Genomic DNA, 17,793 nt, shown 5'->3' on the forward strand with positions numbered 1-17,793 from the left:
CCACCCACTGGGGACGACGACTTGACGCCATTTTCCCTGGTTATTGCCCCTTCCTAACAACAAGACCAAAAAAAAATACATATCCTTTGATAAAAGGTGTTCAAGGAGCGTATCAATTTGTAACAACAACAAGGTACCAAGGTTCCTTATCACTTGGTGCGCTTGCGTCATCATCAAGAGCATCATCATCAAGCACCAAATTGCACCAACACATTTATTTTTTCAACACAACCATTCATCTCTGCCTTCTCTGGGTAACGTTCAAATAACAATAACAATTAAACAGTAGTGTAACAAGAAAAACTTGAACCTTTGGTTTATAAATTTCTTTTTTTTTTGTATTCGTGTCTCTTTTTCATGTTTTTTTTTTTGCTTTTAGCCTTTTATTTTCTGTCTGCCAAGTGCCAGCCAAGCTGAAAAGTCTGATTATTGAATTGCTGGATTATAAAATATATTTAATATATAATCATGGCTAATTCAATGATATTTGGATCTTTGACAAGATACACATTGACCAAACATTACATCACAAATCCAGGTAGATATTATTGTATTTTAAATTAACACAATTTTATTTTATATAAATTTTGATATTAACGAGAAACAACCTTTGTACCCAGCTATAAATTTATATAAATTTATTATTGTTGCATTTGTTTTATAAAAAAATCATATTGTTTATTGTTTTTTTTTTTTTGATTATTTACAGCACTTCATAAATCATTGAGAAATTTAGCAACAATTGCTACGACAAATAATAAACATACAAAATGCAAAATTGTCGACGATGTTGCTGTTATTACATTGGATTCACCTGGGGTCAAGGTAAATTTTATATAATAGTTTGCAAAATTAATTATAAAAATGTATGTTGGATCATTTATTTGGATAAATTATTTAGGAAAATACATTAAATGCCGAAATTATGGAAGAGATGAGAGTAATGATGAAAGACATTGAAGCAAATCCATCAGTTAATTCAGCTGTTTTGATAAGTGGTAAATATAGTTTTATTGCTGGAGCTGATATCAACATGTTACAAAAAGTTAAAACAGCAGATGATGGTGCTAAAATAGCAAAAGAAGGACAAGAAATATTAAATTTAATAGCTAATTCTAAAAAGCCAGTTATTGCTGCTGTACAAGGAAATTGTTTGGGTGGTGGTCTTGAGGTAAAATAATAAAACATTTTTATGATAGATTAATTGATGATTGATTTGATGACTATTTTGTTAGGTTGCATTGGCATGTCATTATCGCGTTGCTGTTAAAGATAAAAAAACAATATTTGGATTACCAGAAGTCAAACTTGGTCTATTACCTGGTGGTGGTGGAACACAAAGATTACCAAAATTAATTGGTCTAACAAATGCACTACCAATGGCATTAACTGGATCAATGATTAAAGCTGATAAAGCTAAAAAATTAGGTATTGTTGATTTACTTGTTAATCGTCTTGGTCCTGGTATATTAAATCAAGATGAAAATACAAAAAAATATTTAGAAGAAACAGCAATTAAAGCTGCAAAAGATATTGCAAGTGGTAAATTAAAAATAGATCGTAATCCAAAAAGTGTTGTTGATAAAATAACAAATTGGGCAATTGGTATTGATTATGTTAGAGATTATATATTTAAAAAATCAACTGATACAGTTATGAAAATGACTGGTGGTTTATATCCAGCACCATTAAAAATTATTGATGTTATTAAATGTGGTATTGTAAAAGGTCCAATTGCTGGTTATGAAGCTGAAGCTAAAGGTTTTGGTGAATTAGCAATAACACCACAATGTAAAGGTTTAATTAGTTTATTTTTTGGTCAAACAACATGTAAAAAAAATCGTTTTGGTAAACCAAATGTTAATGTTAATAAAATATCAATTGTTGGTGCTGGTTTAATGGGTGCTGGTATTGCACAAGTTAGTGTTGATAAAGGTTATACTGTTGTGTTGAAAGACACAAGTGATGCTGGTTTATATCGTGGTGTTGGACAAGTACAAAAAGGTCTTGATCAAGCTGTTAAAAGAAAACGTATATCTGCAATGGAAAGAGGAAAAATAATGGCTAATCTTGTGCCAACTTTAAATTATAATGATTTTAAAAATTCTGATGTTGTTATTGAAGCTGTATTTGAAGATCTTGCTATTAAACATAAAGTTATCAAAGAAATTGAAGCAAATACATCAGAAAATTGTGTTGTTGCAACAAATACATCAGCAATTCCAATAACTAAAATTGCTGCTGGTAGTAGTCGTCCTGAAAAGGTATTTATCATCATTAATATAACAATAACAAACGTATTTATTTATTTATTTATTTTCTATATGTTGATAGATCATTGGAATGCATTATTTTTCACCAGTTGATAAAATGCAATTGCTTGAAATTATAACACACAAAGGTACATCAAGTGAGACAATTAAAACAGCTGTTGATGTTGGTTTAAAACAAGGTAAAATTGTTATAACTGTTGGTGATGGTCCTGGTTTTTATACAACAAGAATTCTCAGTGCAATGTTGTCTGAAACACTACGTCTTCTTCAGGTTAATTATCAACAATTTTTAATATTAATTATAAATAAAAATGTATATTAATTTAGTTATCCAATTTTAGGAAGGTGTTGATCCAATTCACGTTGATAAATTATCAAAGAAATTTGGTTTCCCAGTTGGTGTAACAACCCTCTGTGATGAAGTTGGTATTGATGTTGGTGCTCATATTAGTGTTGATCTTGCTAAAGCTTTGGGTGAACGTTTTCAAGGTGGTAATGTTAATATTCTCAGTGACATGGTTAAAGCTGGCTACTTGGGTAATTATTTAATATAAATTTATATTTTAAAAAACAATCATCAACATTATCAACAACAATGACATATATATCTTTATTCACAGGTCGTAAATCTGGAAAAGGAATATTTGTTTATGAAGCAAATAGAAAAGAAAGAGACTTGAATTTTGGTGCTCTTGATATTTTAAAAAAATATTCAGTTGAACCAAAAGGAAGCACAACTGATGAAGATCGTCAATTACGAATGGTTACCAGATTTGTTAATGAAGCTGTCTTGTGCCTTGAAGAAAATATTCTTGCAAATCCAGTAAGTAATCAATGTCATCTCTATTAATTATTTATCATCAACATGTTTAGATATTTTTAAAAAATTAATTAATCAATTTTTTGTTTGAAATAGCTTGAAGGAGATATTGGTGCAGTATTTGGTCTTGGTTTTCCACCATTTACCGGTGGTCCATTCAGATATGTTGACACCATAGGTGCAAATTATATTGTTAAAAAAATGGAAGAATTTCAAACACATTATGGTGCATCATTCAAACCATGTCAATTACTTTACGACATGGCTGCTGATTCATCTAAAAAATTCCACACAAAATAATTTTTTTTATATATAAATCATCAATGAACAAAAAAGAAAAAAACATCCATATAGAAAAATTTATATTTTTCAATAATAGTAGTAATTAATAATAATGTTGTATTTTATAAAAAAATTTTTCTATTGTTCATGTTTGCTTAATTTTTCTTTTTCTTCTTCTTAATTATGAAGAAAAAAAAAATTAATAATCATATTTTTGATAATAATTATTGAAACATTTTTATTGTGTTAATATATAAAATAATAATAATAACACATTAATTATTAAAATTTATATTGAATATATTAAATAAACAAAAAAATAATAAAAATATTTTCAGCGAAAATTTTGATTTTTTACTTGAAATTTTTGATTTATTATTAATTAATTTACAAGATGATTATTGTTTAAATAAGAACGACAATAAATAATTTAATTACAGGTGAGATTAATTAAAATTTAAAAGGTAGACATTGTTCACCAAGCCACCACCAGAGGCAGCCCAATTATTAGAAATAAAAAAAAAAATAAAAACTTAATTAACTTGATTATTTGTTTAAATTTATTTTTAGTGTTATTGTTGAATTAATTAAATTATTTTTAACATGCTGAAAAAATAATTATTAGTTTATAACAATTATAAATAATTAATTAAAGAAAAATAAGAGCTATCTGGTGGTATATTTTACAAGCTTAGAATTGCTGCCTCTAGCGAAATTTAGGTGATTTTCGGTCTCGGGTTGTTGAAGCCGCGCAATACGTATTGTCCGCTGAATTTTTACGTTATTATTGTAATAAAGAAATACTATTAATTTGTTAATTTAACAATTAATATATTGTAACAATAACAATTGCTCAATTATTTTGTGCTTTATTTCATTTTATTTTTTAGTTAGCTATCATTTTTTCTTTGTCAATTTTTTTTCGATTTGATGAACTCTTTCACAGCTTCATTAATTTATCATCATCTTGATGGTAAAAAAATAAATATAGTGTTGATTTAAAAAAGCTTCAATGTCTGGTGCATCTTAGGTAGTAAAAATAGCTCATTAGATTGTGTATACATCAGATAAAAAATAATGTAATATATTTAAATTTGACACACCTATTTACAACGACAAGACTGTACCATCATAAACAGCTTAGCTTAGTAAAATCATAAACAGAATTGTCCAATTGTCGTCGTTATTGTTGAAAAATCTAAACAAATTTTGTTATATTTTTGGTCTAATACTATTATGTCAGCTAAATGAAGATAATCTAAAAGTTATAAAGAATTTATTTCAATTATTTTAATTTTTTTTTTTAATTTATATACTGCTAGATTTTTTTATTTTTTGCCTGGTGTCATGCTTGTTTAAAAAAATATTTCTAAATAAAAATTTCATAGCATTATGCTTCTATTATTAAAACAACAACAAAATATAATTATCTTGAAAGTTTTAAAATTTAATTTCTAGTATTTCTATTTTTTTTTTTTCAATAATTTATATATTTTTCGTGACTTGCAGACAAAACTCGGTACTTTTTTCTTTTTGCTGCAGGTCATATTTCTTAAAGAAAAAAATATTTCTAAATAAATTTCTCATAAAATTATGCTTCTATAGCATTCAGACAATATCATTTAATTTATTAATTAATTCATCCATAAAACAAAAATCAATAAAAGCAAAAAATAAATAAAAGATAAATTGAATAATTATCAGGTGATTGAATGATTGATTGAGAGTCAAGGAAAATTGATTAAATGTATTAATGACATTGAAAAACAAATACAATTATTTCCTATTAATTTATGTAATAATAAACTCAACTAAATTATTCATAGATAAAAACCTCATTATTAGCAATGAAGAAGTTATTTTGCATCATCTACCGGTCCTGCATTATATTATCAAGTTATAATTCAACATACTATGTTGTAATTGTAATGCAATGAAAAAAAAATATATATTGAATATTAAAAAAATTGTCTGGATCCTTGGCTGATGCAAGCAATTCAAGTAGTTTCACTATAATTATTTTCATTGACATTGTATCAAATATAATATGGAATTTATGACAGCTCTCTGTATTCACCACACACCACGTGTCATTATTTTCTGATGAACCAATCAATACTCATTATTTCAAATGCAAAATACACTCGGTTTTCATTTAATCTTTCAAGCAAATTTATAAATAAAACTGGGCGTTTAATCACCCACAAGTATTTGTGTTAATTATTTATATCTATTGCCTTTTTTTTTTTGCTTATGTTTATTTAATATTTCACATAATGCTGATGAAAAATTTGTAAAATGTTGCGTTAGTCAATTGATCAATTCGCAAGGGGTTGATTAATATATTCATTAATTAAAATTAATTTAGTTTTTTAATTTTAATACTCGAAAAAAAATTTATTTTCATTTTTTTTTTTTTTATTTATTTTTATCATTTAATTATCGATCAATTATTTATAAAATTTTTTTGTTTTTTTTTCATCTTGAATTTAATGTTTTATTTGTTATTGTTATTGTTATAAAAATTATTGATAATAATTAGGTATGAAATAATAATTATCAATTTTTGAAATTGAAAAAAATTTTTTTTTTTGATATTATGACGACAGTGTTGGGAAAAAAAAAATTAATGATTAATCATTCATAAAATTTATGACGAGAAAAAAAAAAACAATTAACGTAAATTATCATAATTATGATAAAAAAAAATATTTAAATTCATTATTAATTCATAAAAAAAAGTTTTCTTTCAAAAATGCGAATTTTTATTATTTTTTTTTTATTTAAAGATAATTGCGGTTAAATAATTCCGAATGAGATTGATTTTTTATTTTAAAATTATTTTTAAAAACGTGATTAAAATACACATTTTTTAATTATCAGTGAAGATGATATATCTGGTCATGTGAATATGAGACCGAGAAATTGTGCACATTGCGTGATGGAAATTTTCGAATTGAACAATAAAAAAAATCATTAAAAATATATTAATTACACTATCAATTATCATTAATTTATATTTGATAAAATGAAAAAAAAAATTATTTAATTGTTTGTTTTTAATAATATAATGAAAATAGATTTTATTAATAATAATTTATTAATTTATACTGAATGAAAATCAGTGAGGCGAAAAATGTATAAAATATTGAATCAATTTGTCGTTAATTTGAAATAGTTATCATTTGACGTACCATATATCGTTCACGTGTTTGCCACGTAATAATCATGATATTACTACGCCCAACTCTTTTATTCTATCACACCACGCCTGGCGCCTCGAACAAAAAAAATCGCATTTTTTTTTTTTTTTTCTTTCATTAATCATTTATTTCTCAACTAATTATTAAATCATTTAATGATTTTTTTTTTTTTTTATAATATTTATTGTTTTCTCTAATTAAACATGTTAATTTTTTTTTTTTTTTATTTTTAAAATTATTTGAATTATGAGGATTCAATTGAAAATAAAAAAAAAACGGAATTTTTTTTTTATTTTGATTTATTTTTTTATTGTTTGTTTTGTTATTAATTATTTTTTTTTTTTTATACAATTTATACATATTTATGCTATTTTTATTATCTTATTTGTATAATCAATATACAATTTACAATATAAAAAAAAAAATTTATCAATATTGTGAAAATACCATAACTTATATAATTATTTTCAAAAAAAAAAGAAAAATATTATTTACAATTAAAATAGTGAATTAAAATTTAAATAATTAATAATATTATACAAATAATTGATCAATAATTAAATTTTTAAAAAAAAAAAAATCACAGTATTATAATTCAATGGAAAAAAAATAACTAAATTAAGTACAAAAAAAGAAAAATGAATTTTTAAACAAAAAAAGAAAAAATTTTTTGTACTTGAATAAATTATAGTAAACTTAATATAAAATTTTCAATGAATATGTAATATAAATTATAAATAAATTAATAATAAATTAAGCAGCAAGTTGAGGTGGTAAAATATGTTGATGAATTTTTGGTGCAATAACTGGAAGAATATTCAGCCTCAATGACGAATTAGTCATAATATTAAATCCTTCAAGTCCAGATGATTCACATGATGATGATGATGAAGAAGAAGATGATGAAGATGATGATGATAATTCTGATAATGTTGATGAATTAATTGTTCTATCCTTAGTATGTCTTTTAACATGTTTAGCTAAATGATCACTTCTCATAAATCTACGTTGACAAACATTACATACAAATTTTTTTTCACCAGTATGTGTACGTTTGTGTCTTGATAACTCATCACTTCTTGAAAATTTTCTACCACAATTATTATAAGGACAAGGAAATGGTCTTTCACCAGTATGTGTACGTGTATGTGCTTTCAAATGTGATGATTTAAAATAATTTTTACCACAACCAGAATATTCACATTCATAAACACGTCTTCTAACACTATTATCATTTGTCTGATGATTTATCAAATTATTATTACAAACAATACTTGTTGTTGTTGATGTTGTTGGTGCTAATGATGATGTAGTTGTTGTTGTTGTTGTTGTCATACAATTTGTTGATGTTGTTGTTGTTAAAAATAATAATGGTGTTGTTGGTAAAACAATTGATCCACCAATAATATTTCTTATTGGTAACATTGTTATTGACGTTGATGGTTTTGGTGCTAATATTTGTAATTTATTATAATCATATTTATAATATTCACGATCAGTATTTTTACTATTTATTATTATTTCTTCTTTTGAATAGCTCATTTTATATTTAAGACTTTTAAGTATATTTTCACTTTCAATTAGTGGCTTTTTTAATAGCTGTGAATTGTTTATCCTTTTATATTTCAATTTTGTCTTATTAAGTATTGATAAATCTGTTGTTGGTGTACATGTACCATCACGATTTGCTCGCATTATAACTGATGCACGAATTGGCTCTGGGCTTGATGGTGGTGTACCATCTAATAATAGCTGTGAAAAATTAAATTTACTAATTACTTTATTTTATTCATCAACTGCTTTGATAAGATTTGTATATATTTTTTTTATTTTTACCTTTGCTAATTCACAATTTGATTCAACACAGTGACGTTTACGTGATGGTTGTTCATCATCTTCACCATCAGATGATTGTGGTGTTGGTGGTAAATTTTTTTTATCAATTAATTTATCAGGATATTGTAATCTATCACCTAGTAATGATGCAACACTGAATGACGATTGAAGTGGTTCATTCTAAAAATAATTATTAAAATTTTAAATAAATTAAAAAATACTGAGTTTGCGCAGATAAATAAATACAACGCGGTAATTTCAACTAAGCCACATGCCACTTATTCATCTTGACAATGCTTTTTTTTTTTTATAAATAAATTATCTAAAAAAAAAAAAAATTAACTTACATTATTTATTTGTTTGAGTTGTGGTGATGCTGGTGGTGAAAGTGGTACTGTCTCCATCATAAATATATTTCCACAACAATTAAAAATCACAAAAACAAAGTATTTAAATAAAATACAAAAAAATAAATTATTATTATTATAAAAACACTTGTTAATTATAACAACAAAAACACAAAAAAAAAAAACGATAATTAAACTTGTAATAAATTTATTGAATTAAAATAAATAGATAAAAAATAAAAATATATTTTATAGATTGTTATTAAATGATGTATCTTGTTAAATGTCTGGTGGAATAATGAAGCTTTCTCAGGTCGTACAAAATAATAATGTGTTGTTGTTGATGATGTTGATGATTGTGTGTTGGTGATCATGCAACCGTGTTTCATTGAATAAACCAATGATATTGAGGGGCTCGTTTCTCTAAACGAATCAAAATAAACTTGTCACTTTTTAAGAGCGTGATCAACAGCGTGATGTTCACGTGTACACTGAATGATTTAGGTCGTGATCGTGACGTCATACTGCGTGTTTAATTTCAAGTCAAGCTGAATAGACATAGTGATGGTTTAAACCGTATATTATCATCTTGCGTATATATTTTTTTTTTTTTTTTTTTCATTATTATTTATCCTATTTCCTAGGCTAAAATTAAAACTTTACATATATTTTTATTCTCTTCACTTGTATTTTATTTTATTGGAAGATTTATCAACAACAACAACAAAGGTGTCTGGGAAATTTTTTTTTTCTTTTATTACTTTTTTCCTCATCAAATATTTGGTTAAATTTATTGGCATGATAATTGTTATTACTGTTATTATTATTTATAATGATGGGCTTGGCTGCATTACACTGACGAGCCCCTTGTTTATTTTGTTTGTTTGTTTGTTTGTTTGTTGTTTAAATAACAATACAAATTAGCATCAATTAAATTAAAATTTTTTACGACATATAGATTATTTATTTTAAATTATATTGTCGTATTATTTATTTATTTTTGATGCTAATATGATAATAAGGTGACAAGACAATAGTTTGTTTTTTTAATTCTATTGTTCTTGTTGTTTATTTTTTTCTTTTTGCTATTATTATTTTTTGAATATTTATTGTTACATGGTTGTGGAATGAAATAAGGTGTGATGTTTTGAAAATGTGAAGGGGTTTATTTTAACCCTTGGAATTTAATTGAAATTATAAATATTATTTGCATAAATAAGGCGTTTTAAAAATAAAGGTTTTTGATGATGAAAAGGTGTCAAGGTCTTTATTCGTGTCAATGAATAAATGAAATTTTTAAATGCATTCATTATTTTTTTTTTTTATATATATAAAAATAAATGTTTGAGGGAATATTTTTGATAAATAAAAAAAAAATTAATTTATGAAATTTGTTAATTACAATTTGTAAATATAATTGATTGATCAGACATAAAGAGCGTGACACAAAAAAAAAAAATTGGAAAAAATAAAAAGTCATGTGTTGTTTTGAATTTTGTTATTTTTTTTTTGAATTTCATTTGATTAATTTCTATCGTGTTTCATCAATCTCATAATAGCATCAAATGTTACACGCGTGATATTAATAACCACATTAATTTTATTTGTTGAAAATGGTAATAATAATAATAAAAAAAAAATTAAAATACAATTTTGAGTAAATGACGTGCATGAAAAAATCAGCTGCTTGCTACGTGAACGAGCCTCTCTCTTGATGAAAAAAAAAATAATAATAATAATTAATTAATAATTCAAGCCGACAAATTTTTATAGATTTTTTTCAGGAGGTTTAAAATGTTTAATAAATTTTTGGGTATACTATATAATGAAATTATAGACTTGTTTGATTGCTCAATTATAATTATTTTAAAAATTTTAAATTTTTTTGACTTTTTAAATATTTTTAGTTAATAAATTCTAATAAATATTAGTGGGCAGTGAAATTAATATATAATTTCTTTAATTTTTAAAAATAAAGTTTAAGAAATTTTATAAATAAAAAAAGAGAACCAGGTTTTACAGTGGGTTTTTTTTGTTTGTTAGAAACTTGTTGTTAAGAACTTTACTTGCAGAATTTTAATTTTAAAATAAATTAGGCTATAAAAATATAATTAGAAAGTATTATTTAATCTAATGAATTTTTCACAGTTTTAAATAAATTCTGTTAAATTTGGATGAATCAATTATTTGATTATTTCCAGTGAAAAGTTTCGAGCTAATTGATAATTATTAAAAATCAATTGACTCTTAATTCAAAGTATGAAGCGACATCTATTTGCGATTCAAAAACATCGACATTATATCAGCTGTGAGTCATTACAAATGACTCATCATCATTCATAATTTAATCATAATTAATTATAATAAATTAAAGTAATTAGTAATTAAAATATCTTCAACGAATAAATTACAGAGTAAAAAAAAAAAAAGCTAATTTTCATCGATCAATTATTAAACATCGGTATTTTATCAATGAAACTTTACTTTGCCAACAGCCAGCATACAAATGAAATTAAAAAAAAATAAACAAATCAATTTAAAAAAATAAAAGCCAATAAATTATAAACTAATCAATAAAATTAATTTTTGAAAACTAAAATCCAACAAAAATAATGTAATTATCCGTGTGACCTATATTTAAAAAATAAAAATTTAATATCATAAATCATTAGCGATTGAAAAAACTTCATTAGCCCAATAATTGAATGAAATAAAATTAAATTTTTTTTCAAAATTATTAATTAATAAAATAGCAAATGAATAAACAACAATTGAATGAAATAATTTTACAATAAATTGAACGAAAAAAATGAAATTTTTTAAATATTGTAAAATGAATTGTAGGCGGAGTTTAAAATCCCACTTGATATTGTGCCACCCCCTCTCCCACCCATAACCCCATCAGAAATCGTGGAGTCACGCCGCTTTCGTGTCAACATAGTGGGGGGTTGTTTAGCGCCGGTTGTAATGTTTTAGTCGACCGCTGTCAGCGGCCAAGAAACGTATGTTTTAAAATATTTCGGCTGTGTCAATATATAAATTATTTTTTACAATAATTAAATATAATAATTATATCGCGTGGTTAATTACGTGATTAAAATAATTATTTAAAAATATAAACAAATTTTTGCGTTAATTTAAAATTGCAAAATTGTTTAGTGAAAAAAAAAAAAATACTGTGCGTGTATTTTTGTGTATATTTTGTATTTTTTTAATTATTGTTTTGTCTGTAATTGCTGCTTTTTTGTTTGTCAATTTGTCAATTTTTTTTAAAACCATTTTAATTGATTTTTCAAAATTTAAAAACGTGTGATTGTGAATAAGCTTGCAGTAAAATTCGAGCACTTGTATATTATTCAAGGTTAATTTATATATTTATATATGAAAATAAATAAATGAGTTATTGTTTAATTATATAAATAAAAAAAAAAAAAAGGTGATATGTTGTTGCTGATTTGGTGATGGATGAAGAGGGAGAAGGAGAAGAATGTCGAGACGAAAACAGAGTAATCCAAAACCGCTAAAACGTGAGTCTATTTGCAAAAAAAAAAAATTAAAAAAAAATCAAAAATTCCCTTTATATATATTAACCAATTAATAACCAACAATAATTATCAATTAATATCTTAAAAATTAAAAAAAAAACGTACAAAATTTTGGCGCGAAATTTGAATTTAAAAAAAAACGAATTTTTTTTACGCTTTTTTTAATGAAAAAATTAATTTTTGATAAAAAAAAGGGTTGAATAATTATTTTTTTTATTTTTTATTTATTGTAAATTATTGGTTTATATAATACAAGTTGCTTTTGTCGTATATGCTACCTACTGATGTCTGCCTACGTGCTTTGTTACTGGCTTATCCACCGGATTTGTTGTGTATATCCATGTTATCGAGTTCAACATTAGTCTCGTCCTATCGCTTATGATAAATTTACGATATTCCATATATATACCACAATTCTCTGCACTTACAGACGTGTCTTTTTCAAATTTCGCAATATAATTTAAACATGAAAAAAAAAAAATACAAATTTTTCCTCAAACAAAAATTATCAAAAATTCATCACGTGTTTCGAATAACTGGCGGGAAAAATTCAAAAAGAAAAAATCAAAAAACTAATTAATTCCCATGCACAAATTTATACATTATTATTAGATAAAAAAAAAAAACATTTTTTTTTTATTTATTTATAAAATAATTTTTATGTCGCCAACTGCTTTCACACAACGAGTGTCCTGAAAAACAGGTCTGACATATTAATCGGCATCCCACTGACCGTTACAATTTGTTATTCACTTCTACATTATAAAAAAAATTAAATAAATAAATAAAAAATGTTCTATTAATCATAATAAATTAATAGAAAAAAATAAAAAAACAACTATAATTTATTAAAATAATAATATAATTTTGATTATCACATAAATTATAAATAAATTGATGTATGTGTCTATTGTGTTTAATCACAATATAATATATTAAATGCATGTGTGTATATAATAATCATTCACATGTTTACACATATACACACTTGAAAATTTATTGTTCATGTGAAGAGAGACCTAATTAGTTCCGCGTGTTACAGAGTTAATAACCCCGGTTATAATATTGTTGTCTCAAATTCCCTTTATTTCTTTACTCATTCACTTCTCTCTGTGGGCATTATACCTCTTTCCCTCTTTGCACACACACCAATAAAATTATGTATTTTATACATATATTATTTACCATCATCACTATCGTCAAATGGCCTGATCATCCGGTGTCGATGAAGATTATTATCAATATACCAATAAATCAAAATAACAACAAAATTCGTTCATTATTATTGGGCGTTAAAATTTTATAAAAAAAAAATATATTTATTATATGATTTACTAACTATCATCATCATCATCATCATGATTTTTTTTTATTGTTATTTATTCAAGTCATTGTTATTTAATTTTTTTCATTTTTATTAATTTTCATTGATAAAAATTTGTGTGTGTTATTATAAATGCAGTGTAATATGCATTTTAATGAATTGAAAAAAAAAATTTTATCAAGGTGAGATGGCAGTAACCACCTGGTGGGTTTGTTTCATTCTCAAATTAATAACCAATGATTTTATAAAATTGTTTATTGAATTGTGCGTTAAGCTATTATCACTTGTCACCATCTTGAATTTTTTTTTTTTTTGAATTTTATATTTGAATAAATATTATTAATACGTGGTAGATTGATTTTTTTTTTTTTTCAATATTCTTTTTAATTTATATATCTATTTATCTATTTTTAATTTTAATCAAAACAAATTTTTATATTTTATATTTATTAATGGGGCTATCAAATTATCTAATCAATTTTATATTTTATTTTTTTTATTGTAATTTCTTTGAAAATACATCGATTAAGATATTAAAAATAAAAAAAATTTTTTTTTTTTTTTTAATATGATTTTTATAAAGTTGATAAATATTTTTTTAATTATTATTTTGTATATATTTTTTATGTTTATTTGATGTTGATATGGGCCCTTTTTTTTGCGCATTTAAATAACCAGTATAGATGTAGGGTAGATTTTTTTGTAGCTATATGTACTTTGGTATAAATATCTCGGTCAATCTCTTTTTTGCTGTGCACTGAGCTCTCTCACGGTCGTCACTCGGGTGTCGGATATTTTTTTTTTTTATATTTTATTCTACGTGTAGTGTGTTAACTCAGTTTTTCTTTATCTTTTCTTTTTTTTTTTTTTTGTAATTTGTTTTATTTTTTATACGCGAAAAAGGGATTACAATAAGGGATCATGAGGAAGAAGACACTGCCACTTCATGCGACAATTGTCTTTGATATTTTGTTTTTATAAATTTCTTTTTTTTTACTAAAGATACTGTAAAAAAGATCTTGCGAGTAAAAAAAAATATCTCAACCAAGTGTGTAGAGAATCTTTCGTTATTCTTCATGGAGTTTAAAATTTACTTTTTTTTATTTTTTCTTGTGTCACACAGTTTATCAGTGTCGATCGATGGAAGCGGCCACTGTTCTTCAACAAACCAACAAGTATCTTTTTTTTTTTTTTTTTTTAAATATATAAAACGTATAAAATAAAAAAAAAAAAATAAATCAAAGAGAAGTGAATGACACTTGGACCGATGTGTCTTTGACTGAGATGAAAAAAAAAGGGGTTAAATCAGATTGAAAAAGATGATAAATTAAATTTGAATAATTATTATGAAAAATTATTTATTTTATTGTAATTTTTTGGGATAATTAGGTTAGTCATATTTATGAATATTTTGGGATTATTATTATTTTTTTTTTTTATTAAATTATTATTGAATCGGTGGGTGATAAAGGCGGTCCACTTGAAGAATAGAAAGGGGAGCAATGCATCGTGTCTGTTTTAAATAAAAATAATAAAAAAAAAAAAATGAAAAAACATTAAATAAAAAGGATTATAAAAATAAAATAAAAAAGGATTGTAGTGGTGGCGGCGGTGAGGGAGTTGAGGGAAAGAGGGATGGATACAAATTGCTACACCGCATTGTTGTGTCACTCCAGCCTCCAGCCTCCAGCAACACGACCCTGGCATCATTGGAATGGTGTCCAGTGGATTTTTTACACTGCCTTTATTCATCTACTTTACTCCAAAATAAATATATATATAACAAAAATTCTATTTTCAAATTTAAAGCTTCATTATATCAATTTTTCTTTTTTTTTTTTCATAAATATTAAATTGATAAAATTACATAAACAAGCCTTCATGTAAATACAAAATAATTATCAAATTAATTGTTTAAAATGAAAAATATATTTAAAAAAAAATAAATAATTTATTTGAATGATTTTTTTGTATTTTTGTTTTATATTTTTTTTAATTAAATAAATTAAATAGCTAAAATAAATAAATGGCTATTATTAATTATTATTACATTAAATTATTTAAATAATTAATTTTATATTTTATTATTTATATTATTTCATTGTAGTATAAAGATTTTTTTTTAAATTATCATAAAAACAAAAAAAAAAAAAAAACAAAAATTAAATTCATGCGTATTATATAAATAGTTTTAAAATATTTTTTTTATAATTTAAAATAAAATTAATTTATCAATAATGCATTAATATTTTAAACAATCATTTTTTTAGAAAATAATTTTTTTTTGTTACAATTGTTAAATGGTGTGTAATATGTATGAAGTGTATATATATATATAATAAAAATAAATATATGAAAAATTACCGACAAAATGTAAAGAATAATAATTGTTAAGAGTAAAAAAAAAAAAGAGTAAAAGAGTAACAGCAACGAGTACGTGACGGTGCGACGGTTTAAAATCTCGTGTATCGTCCAGCTATCGAGCTCATTACGCTAATATTCACTCGAAATGCTGGCTGATATGGTATCTCGATCGTGCTCCGCACTCCGTAAAGGCCTTTTCGCGATTTCCGAACAACCTAACTCTACATGTGCATGCTCTCTGTTGTCTCGAAATATATTTATAAATAAATATAAACACATTTCATACATTACATACACAAAATGCGCGCACAAATGCTCTATCAGCATTATTATTTGTATACCCATATTCATGTGCGATACACATCCATTATTTTATCATTTTTTTTTTCTTCATTTTTCTCTATATCTTTTTCTCTCTCATATAAATATATAAATGCACGTAATTATAATAACATATTTACCTTCCATTATATCACAATCATCCAATTAATATTCAAATTTTATATAATATATATTACATTTAATTAAATTTGCAATATATGAGAGAAAAATTAGTTGCAAGGTGAGAAGATAATTAAGCTATCTTTGATTAATTTAATATTTAATCAATAAAATTATTATAATTCATGCCAATTGAGTTTATATGTATATTATTTATTTATTTTTTTTAAGGTGTTTGATGGAATTTATTTACGTCAGTGACTAGTTTTTTTTTTTCAAGTTTTTAAGTACTTGATTAAGTACATATATTAAAAGCTTGATGTTATTTATATGTCTTATGTTATTAATGTAATAAATGATGAATAAAATTTTTACAAATTTAAATTATTTATTTATTTTTTTTGATAATAAATAATCGTAAAAATTTTGCTTCAAATTTGATAATTTAAATTAGATAATTTTCTTTTTTTTAACTTATATAATTTCATTTAATTTACGTGGCTTTTAAAGATTAATATTTAACTATTATTATGTTTTATTATTTTTTATATATTATTTTAATATTTTCATGTTGTCAATACATCGTATTTGTGCAGACCGATTATCTGCGCACGTGTGGTGGTGGTTGTGGTGGTTGCATTTCTGTAAATTCACCGCGACTTTGTGTTTAACATATTGGCACTACAACTTTTTATTTTTTTTATTTTTTTATATATTCAAACCCGTATACAATGTATAACCCCAGCAACTCCCATATATACTTTTAACAATCTAAATAAAATAAAAAAAAACAGGTAAATTTCTTTAACAAGATAAGAAAAATATAGGTTTTTTCATTTTAAAAATTTTATAATATAAAATATTTGATTGTGGATATATATTGACGTGTTTTTCCAATGATATTGAATATTTTAATGGCATCTGGTATGTTTTCCAGCTATGTGGGTAAATTTATTGTATCAAAAATATATCACTCATTAGTGTTAACTGATTGGAATACAGCGAGATACATCGGCGCGTTTATAAAACAAATAATCACCCTGTGTGAATGTTGAATATTTGTGGAATTTTCTGATTGGTAGTAAATCTGATATTTTGTATATTTATTTGTATCACTGCATACATGAAATTCTTTTAAATATAAATTATTCAATTTTATATTTTACAAACATTATCTATTTAAAATTAAATATATCACATTTTTTTTTTTTTCGTTTTTAATTTTTTATAGATACAACATTTAAAAAAAATTTATTTATTAATTTTTTTAACTCGCCTATTAATTACATCATTTAAAAATTATTTTTTTTTTTTTTAAATACAATAAATTAGTTATTAATTTTCGATTTTTAATTTTT

General features: G+C 23.8%; 3 protein-coding genes across 3 annotated transcripts in view; 2 read left to right on the forward strand and 1 right to left on the reverse strand.

The window, feature by feature from the left end:
* Window positions 1-8: 8 nt before the first annotated feature.
* Window positions 9-3,900, forward strand: LOC122860743 (trifunctional enzyme subunit alpha, mitochondrial). The gene is made up of 9 exons (XM_044164688.1): window positions 9-254; window positions 380-538; window positions 710-825; window positions 902-1,171; window positions 1,236-2,264; window positions 2,335-2,544; window positions 2,615-2,810; window positions 2,894-3,096; window positions 3,190-3,900. Exons 2-9 carry the CDS (start codon window positions 469-471, stop codon window positions 3,391-3,393), a joined length of 2,298 nt encoding a protein of 765 aa, XP_044020623.1. The 5' UTR covers window positions 9-254; window positions 380-468; the 3' UTR covers window positions 3,394-3,900.
* Window positions 3,901-6,672: 2,772 nt separating this feature from the next.
* LOC122860744 (zinc finger protein 705F-like) lies at window positions 6,673-9,227 on the reverse strand. The gene is made up of 3 exons (XM_044164689.1): window positions 8,762-9,227; window positions 8,415-8,594; window positions 6,673-8,330 (listed from the first exon to the last, which is right to left on the reverse strand). Exons 1-3 carry the CDS (start codon window positions 8,819-8,821, stop codon window positions 7,332-7,334), a joined length of 1,239 nt encoding a protein of 412 aa, XP_044020624.1. The 5' UTR covers window positions 8,822-9,227; the 3' UTR covers window positions 6,673-7,331.
* Window positions 9,228-11,998: 2,771 nt separating this feature from the next.
* The window catches only part of LOC122860746 (zinc finger protein ush), a 72,884-nt gene continuing 67,089 nt past the window's right edge, over window positions 11,999-17,793 (forward strand). The window contains exons 1-2 of the mRNA XM_044164692.1: window positions 11,999-12,122; window positions 12,198-12,288. Coding sequence (XP_044020627.1) covers window positions 12,249-12,288 — 40 coding nt within the window. The 5' untranslated portion in view covers window positions 11,999-12,122; window positions 12,198-12,248. The remainder of the gene's footprint in view (window positions 12,123-12,197; window positions 12,289-17,793) is intronic.

The sequence above is a fragment of the Aphidius gifuensis genome, linkage group LG1 (assembly GCF_014905175.1).
Source record: "Aphidius gifuensis isolate YNYX2018 linkage group LG1, ASM1490517v1, whole genome shotgun sequence".
Taxonomy (NCBI): Eukaryota; Metazoa; Arthropoda; class Insecta; order Hymenoptera; family Braconidae; genus Aphidius; species Aphidius gifuensis.

Excerpts from the sequence above, each read along its gene's own strand:
- LOC122860743 (XM_044164688.1), top strand. The coding sequence starts at position 469 with ATGGCTAATTCAATGATATTTGGATCTTTGACAAGATACACATTGACC. Across the intron at positions 2,265-2,334 it reads GTAGTAGTCGTCCTGAAAAG|ATCATTGGAATGCATTATTT; the intron begins GTATTTATCATC and ends ATATGTTGATAG. Across the intron at positions 3,097-3,189 it reads AAAATATTCTTGCAAATCCA|CTTGAAGGAGATATTGGTGC; the intron begins GTAAGTAATCAA and ends TGTTTGAAATAG.
- LOC122860744 (XM_044164689.1), bottom strand. The coding sequence starts at position 8,821 with ATGATGGAGACAGTACCACTTTCACCACCAGCATCACCACAACTCAAA. Across the intron at positions 8,595-8,761 it reads AACTCAAACAAATAAATAAT|AATGAACCACTTCAATCGTC; the intron begins GTAAGTTAATTT and ends AATTATTTTTAG. Across the intron at positions 8,331-8,414 it reads CAAATTGTGAATTAGCAAAG|CTATTATTAGATGGTACACC; the intron begins GTAAAAATAAAA and ends AATTTTTCACAG.